Source organism: Dipodomys ordii, unplaced genomic scaffold (genome assembly GCF_000151885.1).
Source record: "Dipodomys ordii isolate 6190 unplaced genomic scaffold, Dord_2.0 Scaffold40, whole genome shotgun sequence".
In the NCBI taxonomy this organism is placed as follows: Eukaryota; Metazoa; Chordata; class Mammalia; order Rodentia; family Heteromyidae; genus Dipodomys; species Dipodomys ordii.
Window position 1 is genome coordinate 10824203 of NW_012267256.1, and position 20763 is coordinate 10844965.

Sequence of the window (20763 nt, forward strand, 5' to 3'; positions counted from 1 at the left end):
GAGAAAATCTGTACTGTCAACAAGTTCCTCTGTAATTCTGACAGCCAGCTTGGAGCCTCTCCACAATCAGGCACAAGAATAGAAAGAAGCCATCTCTGTTTTGGAGACTGAGTGAGCCAATTCCTACAGACTCTGGGTCATTTACGGTGGAGAACTTGAGACGGAAAGAGTCAGAAAGACTGACCAGCAAAATGAAAAGCAGCATCCACGGTCGTGTGGACCTGCCTTTCAGTTCTGCTGTGATTTACTGCACATGGAGTCCGGTTCCAGGCTGAGGTGCTCTGGGAGACTTCTTCAAGGATTCCTTGGGCTGTGAGCGTTCATCCATCAAACTAGGCTTAAGGCATCTGAACATGCCAATTGGCAGAGGAGGTACTACTTTTTAAGGTCTCTACATTGAAGAATCTCTAGTGCTCTTTGAAAGGAAAATGATAAGCAACTACAAATGAGAAACAATTAAAAAAATACATCCTGGACAGTCCAGCCTTCGTACAGTCAGCATCACTGTCTGAAAACAGAGTTGTTGAAAAGGGCTTGCAAGGTGGCCTCTCCCCCAGCGTGACTTTCTTGAGACTTTCTCCTTCATCCCACCCTGTCCATCAAATTACAGCCCCTTGGGCCCAATCTGGACTTGTGCCGAAGAACATTTCATTGGAACACAGCCAGGCTCTGTTGTTTATGTATCAGCCCTGGCTGCTTTTGCTCTACAGGGGCAGTGCTGAATAATTTTTAAACCATTGTTATTTTTAAAACATTGTTATTGTTATACTAATTGTACAAAGGGCTTTCGTTATGATCTATCCATCCATATGTACATAATATGCTTTGATCATATTCATCCTTTCATTGCTCTTTCTTACCTCTTTTTTCTTCCCTCTTTTTTTTTTTTACCATTTCAATGAGTTGCATTATTCTGTTTATACACACGACTATAATGAACTGCAATCTGCAATCACATTCACATACCCCATTTTAACAGAGACTCTATGTGACCCTGTGGTTAATCAAGACTAAAATATTCACCATCTTGTCATTTATTTATATGTTTATTTATTTAATTTCAGTGTCTGTCTGGGGCTTGAACTGAGAGCCTGGGAGTTGTCTTTAGCTTTTTTTTTTTCTCAAGTCTGGTATTGTATCACTTGACCTACAACTCCATTTCCAGCTTTTTTGGTTAGTTAATTGGAGATCAGAGTCTCAGCAACTTTCTTGTCCAGGCTGTCCTCGAATCACAATCCTCAGATCTTAACCTCCTGAATAGCTAGGATTACATCTGGCCATCTTTCTTTTTATGGGAACAACTTGGCAAATTTTGCTACAGACCCATGCTTTTCAGACTTTCTGACCATGATCTGCAATAAATACATTTTGCCAATAACACACACACACACACACACACACACACACACACAATTTCCAAACAATATCTTTGCTAAGCTCAATATGCTCTGATCTCTCAAATGAGTCACAATCCTTGTTTGGAAAACTATGATTCAAGAAGTCCTGAATAACTGGTTGCTTACATCAAATGCCCTGCTCATTCCCTCCCATTGGCAGGACCTACCTCTCTCCTGTCTCCATGTTGTCCCAGACAGAGCTGCCCTCAACACATCCTGAATTCAGGCAGTAGTACTTAAGAGAGCTTGCTCTGGTCTCTTTCTGTCCAAGGAAACACAGATGCATGCTTTCCCTTCTGAGCTCCTCACAGTAATACTGCTAAGATGCAATTCATTTGGGTGAGAGAAGGAAATATCTCAGGAAGAAATTCCTTCATGAACTTCAATATGGAACACTGTCATTCTATCTAAATCATTTTAAATGGATTCAGTTTAGGTCTGACCAGATAGAATTTATTCTTAGGGGAAAAAAAGGATTTATTCTTAGGAATTCTGGAATGATTCAACATTGAATGTCAGAAACATTTCATTAAACTTATATAAGGAAAGAGAAAAATATATGCATGTGTTTATATAATCAAAGAGCAAAATATGTCACCAAATTCCACAGGATGTCTAATGAACCCTAAAGTCATTTCTAATAAGACGTGGTTAAATATGAATAGAAAAAATTATCTACATAAATATGATATTTTACTAATATTAAAAAGCAAACAGTACAATACTAAATTCATTTCCATTAAAAATGTGAACACTCACAGTTATTAATATCATTTGAAGATGGTAGTTATACAATAAGATAATATAAAATAAAAGGTATTCAATAGTGGGAAAAATACAACTTTTTCAGTCATAGATTCCACATATTTTCTTTTTTTGGGGGGGAGGTCTGGTTGTGGGACCTGAACTCTGGGCCTGGGCGCTGTCCCTCAGCTCTTCAGCTCAAGGCTAGCACTCTACCACTTGAGCCACAGCGCCACTTCTGGCTTTTTTCTTTTTGCTTATGTGGTGCTGAGGAATCGAACCCAGGGCCTCATGCATGCAAGGCAAGCACTCTACCACTGAGCCACCTTCCCAGCCCCGATTCCACATATTTTCTATGTCTAAATGTACATCCATGTCTATTCTGTATGTATACAGAAATACAGTCAAAGATTTTATCTTCTAGTCATGTGTCATGACTATACTTTTGCAAACTGTTTTAGAAAATAAAACTCTATAATTTGTAACAGAATGAACTAACTAGGGGGGATGCAGGCTAATTTTAAAACCTACTAATAGTTTTTATGCAAATGCCAATCAAATTAGAAAGGAGAATAGAAGTGTCAAAACTCAAAACTAGGAGATTGGCATTGTGGCTTAGTGGTAGCGTGCTTACCTAGCATACGTGAGGCCCTGGGTTCAATTCCTTGGTATCCCATAAAAACAAAAAAAGTCATTAAATAATCCTAAAGATGAATGACAAGAGAGTAAAACAGACTCAGAAGTAGGGTGGGGGTGCCAGTAGTTTGGAAGAGAGCTAAGGAAGAGGTTTAATGAGGACCAATACACTCAGAGTCGTTTATCTGCATGAAGGAAAACAAAACAAGGAAACTTGCTGAAATTGTTTTAAGGAGGTAGAGTGGGTAGAGGACAGGGACTGAGGTTCAAGAAGGTTCATCATTGTATGCCTGTGTGGAAATGTGACAATGAAACCCTCTTGGACAACTAATAGATGTTTTTTAAAAAAGAGGAATTATATCAGACTTCTTGGAAACTGTTAGCCTGAAGACAATGAAATGGTATTTTTCAAGTACTAAAAAAATGTATTTTTTTAACATTTAAATATGATAATGGTATCATGATTATATTTTTTTCAGAAGAACCTATTTATTTTTAAAAAATCACATTGAAATGTTCAAGGTGAATATCCTAAGCTGCAGGGTAATGCTTCACATCAATCAGAGAGGAGGGTTCCCTTAGAAAAAGAGGATAGAAATAAGGCAGGATTGACTGTGAATTCCAAAAAGCAATAAAGAAATGACAGCAGACACATGCCTTTAATTCCAGTTGCTCTGGGGCTGAGGTATGAAGACTATCAATTTGAGACCAGCCTAGGTAATTCAAAAGTGCTGGGGATAAAAGTGCTCAGTGTTTAGTAACAGAGTAGTAACTTAGCACATGTGACATCCTGAGTGTAATGTTATAGTGCTACAAAATAACAATAATCATAACAACAGCAACAACAAAGACTGACCATGAGTTAATGAAAGTTGAAATTGGGTCACAGGTAGCAGGGATTCGATATACTCTCTCTACCTGTACATGTTGTTGTTTGTTTTGGGCTTTGTGCTAATCCAGAGGCTTGAACTCCAGGCCCATGTGCTGTCCCTCAACTTTTTTGCTCAAGGCTAGACTTCTATCACTTGAGTCATAGTTCCCCTTCTGGCATTTTGGTGGTTAATCAGAGATAAAAGTCTGACAAACTTTCCTGCCTGGGCTGGCATCAAACAAGTCTCAGCCTCCTAGTAGCTAGGATTATAGGCATGAGCCACCAACACCTGACTATGTATGTACTTTAAAAAATCCATAACAGAAAAAAATTTAAGAAAGAAAAAACTTAAAAGATTGCCCAAAAGAAGTGAGTGTCAGAGGTATCGGGGTTTGTTTGTTTGCCTCCAATCATTCATAAAAGTTTTGTACATCTCCAGAGGAGATGTGGAGGCTCACATTACTGCACTCACTTTCCCTAATACCAACAACCCAACAAAACCTACCAGTGCCAAAACTCTCCTCTCCACACAGAGAGCACCGTCCCGAGTCCATTAGGTTTGAGAAGAATCTCCATCCGGCTGGGGTCTCGTACACAGGGACCTTCATGGATTTGGCCACTCTGAAAACATGAAATTTGAAGCGATAGTCAATTCCTATACCTCATTTTCTTTGTTTTCTCAGCACACTAGGATCTGCTAATCCCATGACTAGATCTCAGAACAACTCAAACAGTGTTTTCAGGAAGCCAAACTATAAGTTAGAGAATGATAAATAGCCAACTTTGCTTTCCTCCAGGATACAAAAAATTATATATAATTAATATATAATTATATATTTATATGTAATATATATTCATATGTACATATAAACATGAATATATAATTTTATATATGATTGTGTATGATTTAATTTACATATATACTTACATATATATATAATTGATATATAAAATATTCTCACAGGTGTTCCTGTTCTATTAAGTCTTCTTTATCGTTATAATAAGAGCTCAGTTTTGGGGCATCAGCATCTACATTGAAGTGGTATTCAGGTACCAACGTATTAGAATAGAGCTTAATAATGTCTACCAAAAATGAACATGCCTATTACCTATGAAGCAGTAATTCAATTCTTAGAAATTATATGGAGTAGACACTTGGGTGCACCATTCAGATTCATCCTCTTGCCTCATACAAACACACTTTAGACATTTTGAGGCTGTAATATCTATTACAAAAAATGAGAATGTCTGGCAGTTCCTACATGTAGCCTCTGCTCTCTGCCTATATGAGATGTCTCCCTTAAAGTCATGTTCCTATCTCTAAGTTAGTGCACATCCAATGACTGGTCAGTGCAGCTGTTCAAAGATCTGACCTCCTTCCTCCTTCTGGTACAGCTCCATAGGGCCAGTTCGGCCCTAAAGCTCCCCACTGGTTGGCTGGGGCATTGTTATGAACCCATTGCAGTCCAATTCCTCTTCTCTCTGATCTTTTCTTTGGTCCTCTGCTATAGTTTGGATCTGAAATGCCCCACAAAGGCCCATGTATAAAAGGTTGCTTTGCCCTCAGCTTACAGCTATTCAAAGGTGGTGGCAATCTTCAAGAAGTGGAGCTTAGTGGGAGGTTTTATGTCATCTGGGGGCATGCCCTCAAAGGGATTGTGGTTCCTCTTTCTCTCTGTGTCTCTGTGTCTGTCTGTCTGTCTCTCTCTCTCTTTTTCTGGCTGCCATGACGGAGGGCAGCTTCCTTCATCAAGGATGTCTACCAGTTGGCCATATTACCCGAGGCCCAGAGGCAATACGGCCAACTGAACGTGTAATGAAACCAGAGAGCCAGTGTAAACCTTTCCTCTCAAAGTTGCTTTATCTCAGGTATTTTGTTACTGTAATAGGAAGCTGGCTAACATGGGGTTGATCTTCAACACAACTTAGACCTTGAAGGTGGAAAGAAATCAAGCAAATACCTCTCCACGTTTCCTGAGGACCCAGCATGTAATGTTACTCCACAATCTGAATGTGAGGTTCTATAAGCATGATCATTAACTCTTGATTTCTTATCATGGAAAAAGCACAAATAAATGTCCAAACCCAGGAACTTATGAGCCTGACTGAATAAACTATTTCAAGTATGAACCAGAAAAAATCTCCACAAACACATTGAGTTAAAGAAGTCAATAATAGAGGTAAAACCCAAACCAAAAAACATTAGTCAAAAACAAAAGAATGTAAGTTGTATTGCTCCATTTAGATAAAATCCACAAACAACACAAACCAAACAATGCTGTCAGAAGTCAGGCTCATAGAATGAGAGCCCTTACACATGCTATTCAAGGGCACACAGAGGTAAGAGGCAAAGATAGAATTGGGACCCAGTCTGCTCAATTTCTTGCTCATGTCCATTTACCTTCCTTCCCCAGGTATGAGCAACTAAATAAAATTATGAGGACGGAGGGTTGTCAGAGAAATAATCTATGAGGAGGTTGGTGTAGAAGAGGAAGAAAGACAAATTCAGAGTAAAGGAGATTATGCCGTAAATGGTTCATTTAAGTTTGTGGCTCTCTAGAAGGGAAAGAAAAATCTGGAAAAAAAAAACCTTTGTCTAGGAAACTGAATATTTCTCTTTCTACATGCCCCAAATGATCATGAATGCACCCAGGACTGAAAAAAAAATCCCCTACAAAGACTTCCTTTCAAGTTTGCTTTGAAAAGAAGCACTTTTTAAATGGTTGGAGTTACCTCAAAAGTTCCATTCTCTCTCCTTTTCAATGGTTTAAGAAAGATAAACAATCATTTACATCCTGGTAGGAATAAGGAAAGAAACCCTCCTCAAGATTTTAGAGCAATGGTGAATTTTCAGAGCCGTTTGTTTTATGGTCAGAAGCTCAAGGAAGGATGAGATAAATTAGCCAGATGCCTTCCAAGGGCAGCACACATTTTAAAAAAAAAAAAGGTCAGGTCAAAATTAATTTCACAAAGTGAATGTATGGGATTATCAAAGAGCTCACAGAATGTGGGGAGGGGCAGAGGTGGGGGCAGAGGGAGGGTGAGGTCCTGGGGAACACACATTCTCTGGCCAAAATACTCAAGAGGTTCAAAGCCAAGTTGGCAGAACTGAAGGGAGGGGAAAGGATTTCCCTAGTTCCCACCCTTCCCAATTAATTAGCAGGAGGTCACCAGGCTGTGACTGTGTATCAAAGGACCAGATACTTTGACAAGTCTAAGCCAGTTGCAGCAAGGCAAGTTAACAATGTGGGTAATTAAACTGCAGGATCCTGAGCAAGAGTGGATTTTGTATCCTAGGGTCAGAGAGGAATTCCCCTCCTGCCTCCTTCTTAGCTATTTGGGATTCCTCCCAAACATAGCATTTAGCAGATACCTCAGGATTTGGACAAGACCTCTGGCAGGAACCACTAAACTCTCTAAAATCCTCTAACAGCAGAGTTCTACCCGAAGCTGCCCTTGCTGAGAGTTAGAACCTCCCTCCCTAATGACTGACGCTCTGTGCCAGAGACGAACAGGAGGACTCACTTTCTAGCGGAGGGCACAGGATGAAGGCAAAGGAAGAAAACATGCAACAATCTCTCCCTCATTCCTCCCAGGGCTCCGAAATCATAAATAACTCAACCAGTCTCTGTTTTCCAATATACTCACGCCTTTTGTTCGTGGCCTGTATGGCTTAGCCATTCTTCATGATATTCCCTAACCCTGACTAACCTACCCTTTCCAATCTCGATCAAACCTATCCTCCATTACTTGCCATCCCAAAGTCTGTCTTCATCCATCTCCTCAGGCTATAATAGAATCCCAGAGAATGGGTAATGTTTGAAGACCAGAAACGTGTTTCTTCAGTTCTGGAGTCTAGAAGAGAACTACAAGATGGAAAAGCAAGCCAACCAGGGGCTCCAGGAAGCACCTTTTCTCATTTTAAACTGTTATTGTTTATGATGTTTGGGCTACAATCTCAGCAGCATCTTAAAGAGACCATGTGGCTATGTATAATAAAAAAACAAAATGGCTTGCAACATCAGAAGGAAAAGCCAGAGTTTGACTGTATAATATTAAAACCACCTTTGGTAGGTACAGCCTCCATTTTCTACAACAAGGACAACTTACACAGGTAAGTATTAGCATTATGAATGTGACAATAAAGAAAAAGTCTTTACAGGAGTAGAATAACAGCATTCTGAAAAATATTGGTTTCTACCATACAAAGCAATTAGAAAATGTTCGCATCTTAACTAATCTGTACAAACCTCAAGAAACTTGTTTATGGGACCGTTATCCCACCATGATGATAAGAACCTTCTAGAAATGTAGAATACACCTGCAGAAAACTGAAGTTAGATCCTTATATATCACCCTGCACCAGAATCAATTCGAAATGGATCAAAGACCTCAATGTAAGACCAGATACCTTGAAAATATTATAGGATAGGCTAGGGAAAACACTAAAGCTCCTTGGCACATATCAAAACTTCCTACGTAAAGATCCAGAAACACAACAAATCAAAGAAAGGCTGGATAAACGGGACTGCATTAAACTTCAGAGTTTCTGTAAGGCAAAGGACATAGCTAGCAAGATAAATAGAAAGCTCACAGAAGGGGAAAAGATCTTTACTAGCTATGCATCAGAGAAGAGCTTCATATCTAAAATATACTTAGGGCTCAAAAAATTAAATACCCCCAAAATGAGTTCTTAAAGAGACAACAATCCCATTAATAAGGAGACTAAAGACTTAAAGAGAGACTTCTCCAAAGAAGAAATAAGAATAGCCAATAGACACATGAAGAAATCTTCAACATCTCTGGCCATAAAATAAATACAAATCTAAGCAATATTGAGATTCCACCTCACCCCAGTTAGAATGTCCATTATCAAGAAAAGTAATAATAATAGATTCTAGTGGGAATGTGACCAAAATGGAATGCTACCATGCTGTTGGTGAGAATGTAAACTTGTTCAATCACTCTGAAAAGCAGAATGGAAGTTCCTCAAAATATTAAATGTAGAGCTTCCCTATGACCCAGTAATCCCACTCCTGGGTATTTATACAAATGACCATAAACCAGGCTACACTAAAGCCACCAACACAACCATGGTTCTTTGGAGTATTATTTACTAAAGCAAAGATACAGAATCAGACCAGATACCCCTCAGTGAATGAATGGATCAAGAAAATGTGGTATTTATACACAATGGAATTCTATGCTTCCTTCAGAAAGAATGTATTACCCCATTTGTAAAGAAATGGAAAGACTTGGAAAAAAATCATTAAGCAAAGTAAGCCAGATCCAAAGAAACATAGGCTGCATGGTTTCCCTCATTTGTAATAACTAGAATATGTCTAGAAATCTACAAGTTAATCCAATGGATGAGAAAGGACAAATAGTTACATTTGGACTTGACTAATTAAACAGCACTGTAAGCATTCCCACAGTGAGAACAAAGGAGGATTTTCTTAGCTATGTGCATTGTGGGGCTTGAACTCAGGGCCTGGGCCCTGTCCCTGATCTCTTCAGCTCAAGACTAGTGTTCTACTACTTTGAGCCACAGTACCACTGCTGGTTTTCTGGTGGTTAATTGAAAATAAGAGTCTCATCAACTTTTCTGCCCAGTCTGTCTTTGAGCCATGATCCTCATAGTTCAGCCTCCTGAGTAGCTAGGATTACCGGCATGAGTCACCACCGGCACCTGACCACAAGAGGTATTTTTGTTTTTTTTTTTTTGTTTCTTATTGTACTGTTTGCAATTATTTCTTTTTTCTTCCTTTTTTTTGGGGGGGGGGTTATTCCCTGTTGTCACTGATTGCTCTTACATGCCTTGATTGTTAATGAATGCTTGTTTTAATATCTCTCTCTCCATAAAGTATCTTTAATAACTCCTCTAACCAAGAAAGTACTCTCATGGCCAGTCATATTTAAAGGTACCACCTTATTATTCTATCACATTTTGGAGGATTTCAACTCTCTGCTGTGGTTTTTGGAAAGGAGTCCCCTTTACTCCTCCAAAAAACAGCATTCAAATCACAGAAATACTTGTGGTAAAGACTTCTGGATGGTCAGCAATCATATCTTAACCTGTTCAGGCACAACTAGAGTCCTCAGCTGCAGCCATGTGACTGAGTCCTATTCAGAGGAGCTCTTCATTCACATCTGACTGTTACAACTTCCTTTCCTCCATGTTCCTTCCCTTTCTGCCTGGTGATCTTAGATGCCAGTGTTCAAAATGGCGGACCAACCATTATTGGGAGCAGAGTTAACTGCAAATTAGAAGATCCTGCTTGGAAGTTTTGGCGACTCAGAAAGAACTGCTGATGCATTTGAAGGCTGCCGCTTTAGTAGCAGCTATACTATCTTTTTCTTTTTCTTTTCTTTCTTTCTTTTTTTTTTTTTTTTTGCTGGTTATGGGGCTTGAATTCAGGATGCTGTTCCAGGGTGATTGTTTTTTTGTTTTTTCACTCAAGGCTAGTGTTCTACCACTTTGAGCCACAACTCTGATTTCTATGTTATTATGGTTAACGGGAAACAAGACTCCATGGACCTTCCCGCCTAGGCTGGTTTTGAACCATGATCCTCACATCTCAGCCTCCTGAATAGCTAGGATTATAAACATGAGCCACCAGGATCTGGCAGCTATACTACCTTAATGAATACAACACTGTTCAGTTGCTGCTCTCAGTCCTTCCTGCCACTGTGAATATTTGCCATTTGTCTGCTATAGACCTGGTTAGACCTGCTCTTAAGAAATGCTATGATTTTAATGGATTATCTTTTAGTGAGTGCTGTTGGACAGTTGGGGACTAAGTGTGTCTATTCCCTGGTTGTTTTTCTATGTAGCTTCCATATGGAGTTATTTCTCCATGGCTACCTACATTAGTCATTTTTTAAAAAGAGAATTTGTCCAGGTATTAATTGGTGGGGTTACTAGGATGAGATACAAGCATGTCTTAGAAATGAAGATCTTAGAGAATTAGGGCAAGCCAGGTCCTGTGATCCTAGCTACCCTGGAGGCTGAAGGATTATGGTTCAAAGCCAGTCCAGGCAAGAAAGTCCATGAAACTTATCTCCAATTGACCACCAGAAAGTCAGAAATGGAGCTGTGGATCAAATGGTAGAGTGTTAGTCTTGAGCTAAGGAAGAATATGCCCAGGCCCTGAGCTCAAGATCTAGTACTGACAAAAAAAATAATAAGGGCAGTGACTAAATGAAGGTCAAATATTGGAGCAAAAGAAAGGATACTTCATCTTCATTGTCAGTCTCATGATCTCCCTAACTCTTTGTCATCAAACAGGATGGCAGATACAAAAGCACCTTAATAGTATACTGGAATCTCATACTTACTAACCCAGAGCACTGTATCATCCTATGTGATAAGAATATATCATTCATATAAAGTCATATTCATATCAATAACTCATTTAACTTGCAAGAGAATAAACAAATATAGACTAACTGATCACATCAGGTTCATAAAGCATACAGTTCTAGATCAGAAAGTTGTGGAAGATTTGACTAGGACAAGATCCAGGTTCTTCTTCCTTCACTCTATCTTCAAATACCCCGGTTCTTAAAAGCCAAGAAGGGCCATAACACAATTTTCTCTTTTTTTCTCTTTATGTACTACATTATATTTATTTATTTCCATATGTTGGACCATCCTTGCATCCATGAGATGAAATCAACTTTATCATAGTTTGTGATCTTTTTTGATTTTATTGTAAGGGTGTTATGCAGAAGGGTTACAGTTATGTAAGTCAGGTAATGAGTACATTTCTTGTCAAACATTGTTACTCCCTCCCTCATTTTCTCCCACTTTCCCTCCCCCCCCTTCCCTTCCCTCCCAAGTTGTAAAGTTCATTTCCAGCATTGTGTCTTATGAGTATCATTGCTGCATTAGTTCAGCCTTTGTCCTTTGTCTCAACATTTTGTTATTCCCCTTAAATCAGATAAACATACATACAAGACACAGGGTACCAAAATCCAAAATAGTGACAACAGGGGAGAATCATAGGGCCATTTTCTATGCACTGAATTCGCATTGCCTTTATAAAAAGTCCTCATCTTCATAGTCTGGGAAAGTATATTTCCATCTCATATATCCCACAAAGGTCTTAGCATTTTATGTTTATTAAATTTCTAGAAATCAATTGTTTATAACAAAACAGACAGCTGGGTGTGGTGGCTCACACCTATAATCCTAGCTACATAGAAGGCTGAGATCTGAGGATCTTGGTTCAAAGCCAGCCGGGACAGGAAAGGCCTTGAGACTCTTATCTCCAATAAAACACTCAGAAAACTGGAAGTGATGCTGTGGCTCAAGTGGTAGAGTGCTCGCCTTGAATTGAAAAGCTGAGGGACAGTGCCCAGGCCCAGTGTTCAAGCCCACTACCGACAAAAAAAAAAAAGCAGACAATTTAAAACCATAGGTACTTTATAAAAGAGGAAATCCAAATGACAATTAGCCTATGAAAAGATGCTTACCATTATTAACGATGTGGCAACTGCATGCTAAACCCACTGTGAGATATTGATACCTAGCTACAATCCTGGCACATGATTATGAAGATATAAAATGCTCAGGGACAGTGAAAGGGATGTAAATAGATGGTAAATTCCCACAATGGCTTACCATAGAACAACATAAATGAACATACTTCCGCTGAATAGAAGAATGTAAGTGAGTGTCATAAACATAAAATGAGTAGAAGAAACCGGAAATAGAGGAATATGTTCTATATGAGTCCATTTGGATTCAGTCACTGTGGGTAGAAGTGAAGACGGAGGTTATCTCTGGGGAGGTGAGATGGGAGGGAGCAGTAATCAGAATTGAGACCAAGGAAGTTTGAGGGGTTCTGTTCACTGATTCTAGTAGTAGTTACTAGGTGTATACATTTATTGAAAATTCCTTCCCACACTTTAAAGTAAAGTATGTTAAAAGCTGGGCATTGTGCATACCTGAAATTCTAGGACTCAGGAGGCTGATACAGGACTGAGATCACCTTGATCTACACAGCTAATCCCTGTCTTAAGCCATTTTAAAGAGTTTATTTAAGCTAAGCACCCTTGCTCACACCTGTAATCCTGGCTACTCCGGAGGCTGAGATTTGAGGATTGTGGTTTGAAGCCAGCCTGGGCAGGAAAGTCCATGAGACTCTTATTTCCAACTAACCAGCAAAAAGCCAGAAGTGAAGCTGTGGCTCACATGGTAGGGCACCAGCCTTGAATGAAAAATTAAGGTAGAGTGCCCAGGCCAGCCCCAATACTGGTGCATGTGCACACACACACACACACACACACACACACACACACACACACACACACACACACACACATGTTTATTTAAAAGAAAAGGCCCTATGCAGTATTTATGATTGAATACATATTTGAATTAGCTATGTTTACATAGTCCTAGGACACAAACTACTAAGATGGAATTTAAAAGCATTCTGATATGCTGGATAATGTCTCACAGACATTTATTTAACCAAACAACCTTCAAATTAGTTCTTCAATATTTTTCATACTGATGAGTTCACTCCCAGATCCCTTCTTTGATGTCTGGCACTGTTGGCTGGGGCTGTGTTCTGGTAGAAGGCTTACATGCACTTGAACTTGAAAAGCCATTTTAAGAACATCTGCCCAGCTCATAAATATGAATGAAGCAGAGTTCGGCTAAACCTGCTTTTGTAATAGCATCTCCATCTTTTTGTTGTTTTTCTCTTTGGTTTTTTTCTTTTTCAGAGGTGGGATATGAAGGCAAAGCCTCACTTATGCTAGACAAGAGATCTACCACCAAGCTATACTCCTATCTCCTTCAATAGCAGAATGTATGCTTAAAGCAAATTTGGTGATGGAACGCTTCAGGGTAAAATAAGCATAAATCATAAGGCTATCATAATAAGATGGCCAGAGAAGTTATTCAATCACATATAAACTTGAGCAGAATGTTGCCTGGTCCTGGGGCCTGCAGCAATCATCTCAGCTTGGGCTAACCTTCTATCATCACATTTTAAACAACAACTTCTTTGCCTGAAAGGTTGTAAGGTTCAAATGGAATAGTGTATAATGAAAAGGAAAAAAAAAAACTATTCTTTTGGATCTTTCACTTTGCCAAAAGGGAACAAAATCTCCCACTTAAAGAATAAGACTAAGCAAAAGAAAATCGAGCCTGTCAGGCTTCCTCCTTCTAGATGTGGACCAACTGTTAAAGGTGGACCCCATACCCAGAGACCATTGCTTTTACCTAGTCTTCAACGCTTTCATATAAGCAGGTGCCATGGGAGACAATAGAGGCACCTTTCCAATTAGATTTAAAATGTTCCCAGGCAACATAAGGCAGGCAGATTTCTAAAGATCCTGACTTCACTTGAAAGGAAAAAAAAACTTGGCTTTAGGAAAGTGACCAAAGATCCAAGAGAAAGAGAAAAATATGCATAATGAAGCAACAACATGCTGTCTCTCTCTGTGTCTGTCTACTTCTGTCTCTGTCATTCCTCTCTCTCTCTCTCTCTCTCTCTCTCTCTCTCTCTCTGTTTTGCTCCGTCTTCCTCTCCCTCTAGTACTTACAGCTTTTTTACTTAATTATTTTTTAATTTAGCAATCGTTATTGTCAAGGGGATGGACAGAGGGGCTATGGTTACATAAGCCAGATAAAGAATACATTTCTTTTTGAACCATGTCACCCCATCCCTAACTGTCTCCCCATTTTTCCCTTCTGTCCATCCATGAGTTGTGTAGTTCATTTTCAACATAGTTGCTAGTGTGTACCACTGCTGCATTTGTTCACCCTTTACCATTTCTATGACTCCTCTTATCTTCCAGAAGGCAGAATTGTTTACCATAACCAAGATATGGAATTAACCCAATGCCCCTCAGTGTACAAATGGATCAAGAAAATGTGATACATAGACACAATGGAATTCTACTCACCTATCAAAAAGAACCATATTGTACCACAATGAAATGGAAAGACTTGGGAAAAAGTATATTAAGTGAAGTAAGCCAGGCTCAGAGAAACATGAGTTTCATTTGTGGTAACTAGAATGTGCTTATAAATCCACAAGTAAAAACTGGATGGTAAAAGACAAAAAGTACACTGGGACATGATAAATTATACAGATCTCTAGGCATTCACACAGTGAGACCAAAGGAGAATACTTTTAGGACAGAAAAATATAGACACAATAACTATATGCATCTGGTCATATAAAATAATATTTATCGAAATGATCTCCAGGGAATGAAAACAAGAGGGTTTTTTTCTTCTTCTTTGTTGCTGTTTTTATTTTCATTTACTTAATTATTTTTAAATCGAGTCTTGTGTTTATGACCAAGTAAGCCAGGACCACTAATCCACCTGTTTACATTTTCCTCACAGCTGAAATGACGTGTGTGTCACCATGCCTAGTATTTTTTTTTAATTGATTGAGATGAGGTTCTTGCTAAAACCTTTTGCCTGGGCTGGACCTGAACACTGATTTTCCCAATCTCTTCCTCCTGAGTAGCTTGGATTATTGGCATGAGCCATCATACTAAGACATGTTTACTCTCTTAAACTAGTAAACAATCCTGACTCCTCTACAATGGGAATTAAAGTATTTCTGTTTACAGTCTTAATAATTCAACATCTTGGTGACTATGATTCCTAGTTCTGATAATTTTCAAAGAAAAATAATTGCTAAAGGGTTAGGACTTGGAATTTTCAGTTGCAAGTCGTCCAGCTTAGATGAGGGATTTAGAGGGCTCACACCTCTAAATCCTAACTACTCAGAAGGATGAGATCTGAGGATCACAGTTCAAAGCCAGCCCAAGCAGGAAAGCCCATGAAACTCTGATCTCCAATGAACCACCAGACAACCAAAAGTGGCTCTGAAACTCAAGTGGTAGAGTGCTAGCCTTGAACAAAAAAGCTCAGGGACAGCACCCAGGCCCTGAGTTCAAATCCCAAACCTCACAAAAAAAATTGTCAGAGCCCAACATGTAGCTCACACCTGTAATCCCAGCTACAGGAGAGGGAGATGGGAAGATTGTGGTTCGAGGCCATCCTAAGCAAAACACATTAGTGAGACTTATCTCAAAAACAAGCTACTTGTGGTAAGTCACCCCTGAAACCCCAGCTACTCTGGAGGAAGAGGAGGAGGAAAAGGCAGCAGGATTGTAATCTGGGCAAAACCTTACCTGAAAAATAAACTAAAGCAAAAAAGGGTTGTGCTCATGTGTGGTCTGTGAAATCAAGTCCACATGGTGTGGTATGGATGAGGGGAGGTACTCCAAGGTTCTATCCAACTCCAGTCCCTCTTGGCTATGCACCCTTGGCTATGTTCATTACCTGGAGCAAAGCCAGCTCTTCTACCTGCACAACTGAGCAATAATAAACCTCCTTCCTCAGTGAGGAGCTAAAGGGATGAAGTCAGGGAAGTCCTGATCTCTCAGAGCATTTCACGGATATAAACAACAGCCCTGAATAACATGACCCCCAGCCGTTGCTTCCTGCCCCATACCCTCACTTCTGCCATCCTAAGGCTCCTCCAATGGAACCTTCAAACTCTGAGCGCTTCAGTATCAGTGATGTAGGTGATGATACTCTTCTGTCTCCATGAGAATCTCAGCAGGAAGAGAAGACACTCTCCATCTGAGTAAATAAAGAGCATTTCATACAAGAACTATTCACACATGTGTGCACAGGGAAGAGGAGGGTAGACTGGAGAAAACGTGCAGTACCCCTGGGTAAGCAGCAGCAAGGCGATGGGGCTCCCTCCCCGAAACTCATTATTGGAATCAGAAACAAGGCAAAGGCAACGTCTGGCAGGAGCAATGACCTTTGTAAGTGGCGTGTGGTCAGCTCACGGAAACCCTATAGAAAGAGAAATGAATACCTGACCACATTCTCCTCTCTTGAAGATCTGAAGTGTGCCAAATTACACATATCCAAGTAAAATCTAGAGAGAAGGAGAGTCTGTTGATAGTCCATAAGCTGCAGACTATGGGCAGCAGCGCTGAGAAGGATAGAGGGAGGACCCTTGGATAGAGGGAAGACACTGGAAGGTAGCAGCCTACTTCCCATTTCTCTCCCACTGGATTCTACATGCTTACTCTTCCAATGCTCTGGTCAGTCCCTTCTTTGTGCACCCCTACAAACCCAGGCATTAGGAACTCAGCACGAAGTGAGACACATCAGGAGAATCATAACCTTTCCTAAGGGTCTTGGACTTAAGAATTTAAGACATTGGTAGCTCATGCCTGAAATCCTAATTACTCAGGAGGCTGGGATCTGAAGATTACAGTTCAAAGCCAGCCTGGGTGACAAAGCCTGTGACATTCTTATCTCTAACTAGCTACCCAAAAAGCCAGAAGTGGAGCTGTGGCTCAAGTGGTAGAGCACTAGCCTTGAGCACAAAAGCTCAGGACAGTAAGTTCCAACCCCAGAACCAGTACCCCCCACAAACACACACAAAAGAACTCAAGATCAATTTTTAGGGAGAAGGAATCTTAATTTTATGTTAGATTATTGGTGCAATATTCTTTCACTTTTATTTTTCCTTTTAAATGACTGCAGCTCTCCGGAGCCAGGAGTTGGGCTACATGATGGAAAGCGATCAGACCTTCCCCCACCCAGACTTCAGGAGTAACTGCTTTTAGGATCAAAACCTGGCCCACCATCAGGTCAGCCTGGGACAGGAGCCAGATCAACAACCTTTACTCTGGCCTCTCAGGTGTCTGAGTCCAGCCAGACTGTAAGAAACACAGCCTTTTCTCTCGGAGTGGTCATCATTTCAGTCTGGCCACTTTCACACCGTGGAGCTATCATTGACTAGCCACTTTTTCTGGGATTCAGGGAAGTCTTATCAGCTAAGCCACAGCTGCTTTAAGTGCTTCACAGCTGTCAGGGAGATTTCTCCAGCCACTAACACCCCCAAAAAGAGAGAGGTTGTTCCGGGGCAGAAACAGTCACAGCTGTCATTGCCGCCATAGAAGCTGCTGCTTCTGTTCCAGGGGTATCAGTTTAACAGCACCTGAGTACAGAGGCTCTGTTTCAGTTATGACCACTCCAGAAACCCTGTGAGATTCTGGGAGGGTGTTACTTCAGCCACAATAGCACCACCCTGGCTACCCTCTGCCCATCCTGCCCATGTCCTCGATCATGTCTCAGAAAGAGCTCCTTCCCCATCCATAACTAGCGGAACAAGCAAGCCAGTACACCTGTGAAGACTGTAGGACTAAGCAGAAAGTCTGAGGTGGGCAGAAAGGGGGTGCATGTGTGATTGGCACTAGAAGAAGCCCTCCTGTTAATCATCTCAGATAGTCTGGGAGCTCTTCTGTGTATTGTCCCCTGGCCTGAGGCCTGGGTCCCAATAAAGCTTCATCTGAGTGGTTTAATTACCTTACTTGGAGTCTTTCATCATAGGAAGAGAAGGAAGAGCTGGTAACACACACAGATAAATGACAACCTCTGGGGACGCTAGTCCCAGGCATACCCAGTAGCCGGAAGGTAGCAGAAGAATCCCAGAGTGCAATGTGGAGCAGAGATTGTAAAGGACGAAGGAGTCTGAGAAAGCAGAGGCTGCAAAGAGCTGAGCGATTACGAAAAGGCAAAGAGCAGTAAAGACAGATGGACCTTGGAAGACTTGTAGAGTGACGGATTCCGTTGTTGGAAGAGCGCCAAGACAGTCACTGAGAATTGAGCAGCCATCAAGGGCAGCGCTCTAGCTGCTAGGTGGTGGGTCACTGGCATGCAAAGCTCAGTTAATGATGCTATTCATTTACATATTCAAATATAGCAAAATACCAGAAATCTGATTCCCTCTCTAATCTAAGAAGTCCTTCAGGGAAATGTTCTGCCTGACATAGAGTATGTGTATATATGTAATATAAGTTACATATATAATATTTATCTATTATATACATAAATTACAAGTATTATATACATATCACATTATATGCATGTGTAATGCATATTATGCATGTATGTTATATACATGTATTATTTATTATATATGTGTACATATGTGTATATTGCACATATATAGTATATTATACATATGTAACATGTAATTATATATATATATAATAACAGATGTCATTACATCTGTCACTTTGTGCAAAGATCATGGGGTACATGACCTACTCCTATATAGGTGTCAAAAGTACTTAAAACTCCCAAACTAGGTTGGTGAGTATAGTACATATCTATTCGTTTGCCAGATAAAATAGAAAGACGGGAGTGCATGGTGATGCTCGTGTCTCTTTATCTGTACAGGGCTTCTTAGAACCAAGCATTCACTATAGTGTAAAACTTCTCTGAAAGAATAACTCACATTTCTCACATTACACTGAAACATCTTGAAGAGCTGACAATTTCATTCAGCGCATACTGGAAAATCCCGGTTAAGACTAACCAAGCAATGTAATTTTCATGTGACTTTGGCAGGGGTATAGTTCAAAGAAACTTACTTCAATTGAACGTGTTTGAGGTTCCAGAGAAAAGAAGTATGTTAAATGCTTTGTACTCACATCAGAAATCCTATAAGCAAGACGCCTTTCCAAAGAGGCTTAAGAACAAATTTGGAAGAGAATTTCAGGAAACAGAGATGCCCCTCTTCAGAACACTGATTGATGACACACTCTGACCTTAGCAGAGTTTGGCAGCCTTAGAAACCACCCTGAACTTAACCTGGCTGAGATATCCAGAGCATGACTGGTGCACATAGCTGATAGCAAGGCTCATTGCTGTACCCTCTTCCCCTGAGCAGCCTGACCCCGGGGCTAGACCCTTGGGAGGCAAAGGAAGAGAGGAAGACGATGGGGGAAAACAGCTGTCTGTTGTCAGGGTGACCAAGCTGGCTGCAGCTGAAACAGATCTTTTCTTCTTCTCTCAGAGGGCCTAGTCATCTCTAGGGAACAGAGACTAAAACAGGTTGGTGAGAACATGCAGTTCCTGAGTCTAATTCGAAAATCAGATGCTCTCAATGAAACAAGAAGGCTACTCCATGACCTAGACTCCTTCTCTGAGCAGGATAGTTTTCATCCATGTGGGTTCATTCCATGTAGAAGAAGTTGATGGCTTATGAGAAACTTCAGAACCAGGCACGGGTAAGGAGCCTTCCCTTGAAGAACTGGCTGTTCACTGATAGGAGTTGGGCAGTAAACAAAAAGATACTGTGGTGTCTGTCTTTGTGAACAGTTGCAGGGCACAGCTATGTAGGTGAGCAGACAGATGCCTTTACCTTCACAGAAGCCCACACCCTACAGACAGTGGAGTGGAATGGAATGGGGTGGGGTATGGGTGGGGAGGAGAGGACAACTCTCCGGTGGCTATAGCCCAATCAGAGCTTTTCTGCTGAAGGCTTCCTTTACTATGGCTTAGATCCCCAGCTTATGGCTCCACTGAGAAATGGTAAAGCTTTTAGGAGGTGGGATCTAGTAGAAGGATGGCAGGTCGTGAGAATATGTTATTGAAGAGAATATTGCAACTCTGGTTCTTCTGGTCTCTTTGGCTGCCAGACCACAAAGAGGTAAACAGGACTCCTCTACCAGGCACTCTCACCATGATGTGCTGTCCTGCCACAGGCCCAAAGGAACAGAGCAAAGAGACCATGGGCCGAATTCACCAACACTGTGAGTCCAAATAAACCTTTCCCTCCTTTCCAGCCCTCTCTGGTATTCGTTATAGTGATAGAACACTAATTGATGGTCTTCATGTAAGACCTAGTAATTTCCACCTACCTCAAAGTATTGGATCGTGCTGAGTTCCTCTAAACAGAGCATGTTAGTGCTGTCCTCCAAGACAAGATCACAGTAAATAGTCAACTGTAGGGAGTGCTCAATCTGACTATGGGCTTCTTGGTATATAGTTCCCTTACACAATGCCCATCACGGCCACTGAATATAGCAGCTTTCCTTTGGCCTCACCTTTATTCAGGGAGAGAAGAAATGAACTGTTGTCAAGTCCCTTCAGGATGTAGTTGGAGCAGCAGAAAGTGGACCGTACCCTCCCGAGATGGACACACGAACAGAGGTTCCAGCTAAAAGCTCTTTGAAATTGTTGAAGACACAACTTGAAATGGCACAGTTCATCTGTCTCCAAGTCCTACCCTATTAATAACACTGGATACTGGTGAA

The 20763-nt window shown here is 40.7% G+C and overlaps 1 protein-coding gene across 1 annotated transcript in view; it reads right to left on the reverse strand.

Annotated features, from left to right (window-relative positions):
- Nucleotides 1-20763, reverse strand: part of Pgm5 (phosphoglucomutase 5) — a 135381-nt gene that overhangs the window by 50829 nt on the left and 63789 nt on the right. The window contains exon 6 of the mRNA XM_013018404.1: nucleotides 4154-4269. Within this exon, the coding sequence (XP_012873858.1) occupies nucleotides 4154-4269 (116 nt within the window). The remainder of the gene's footprint in view (nucleotides 1-4153; nucleotides 4270-20763) is intronic.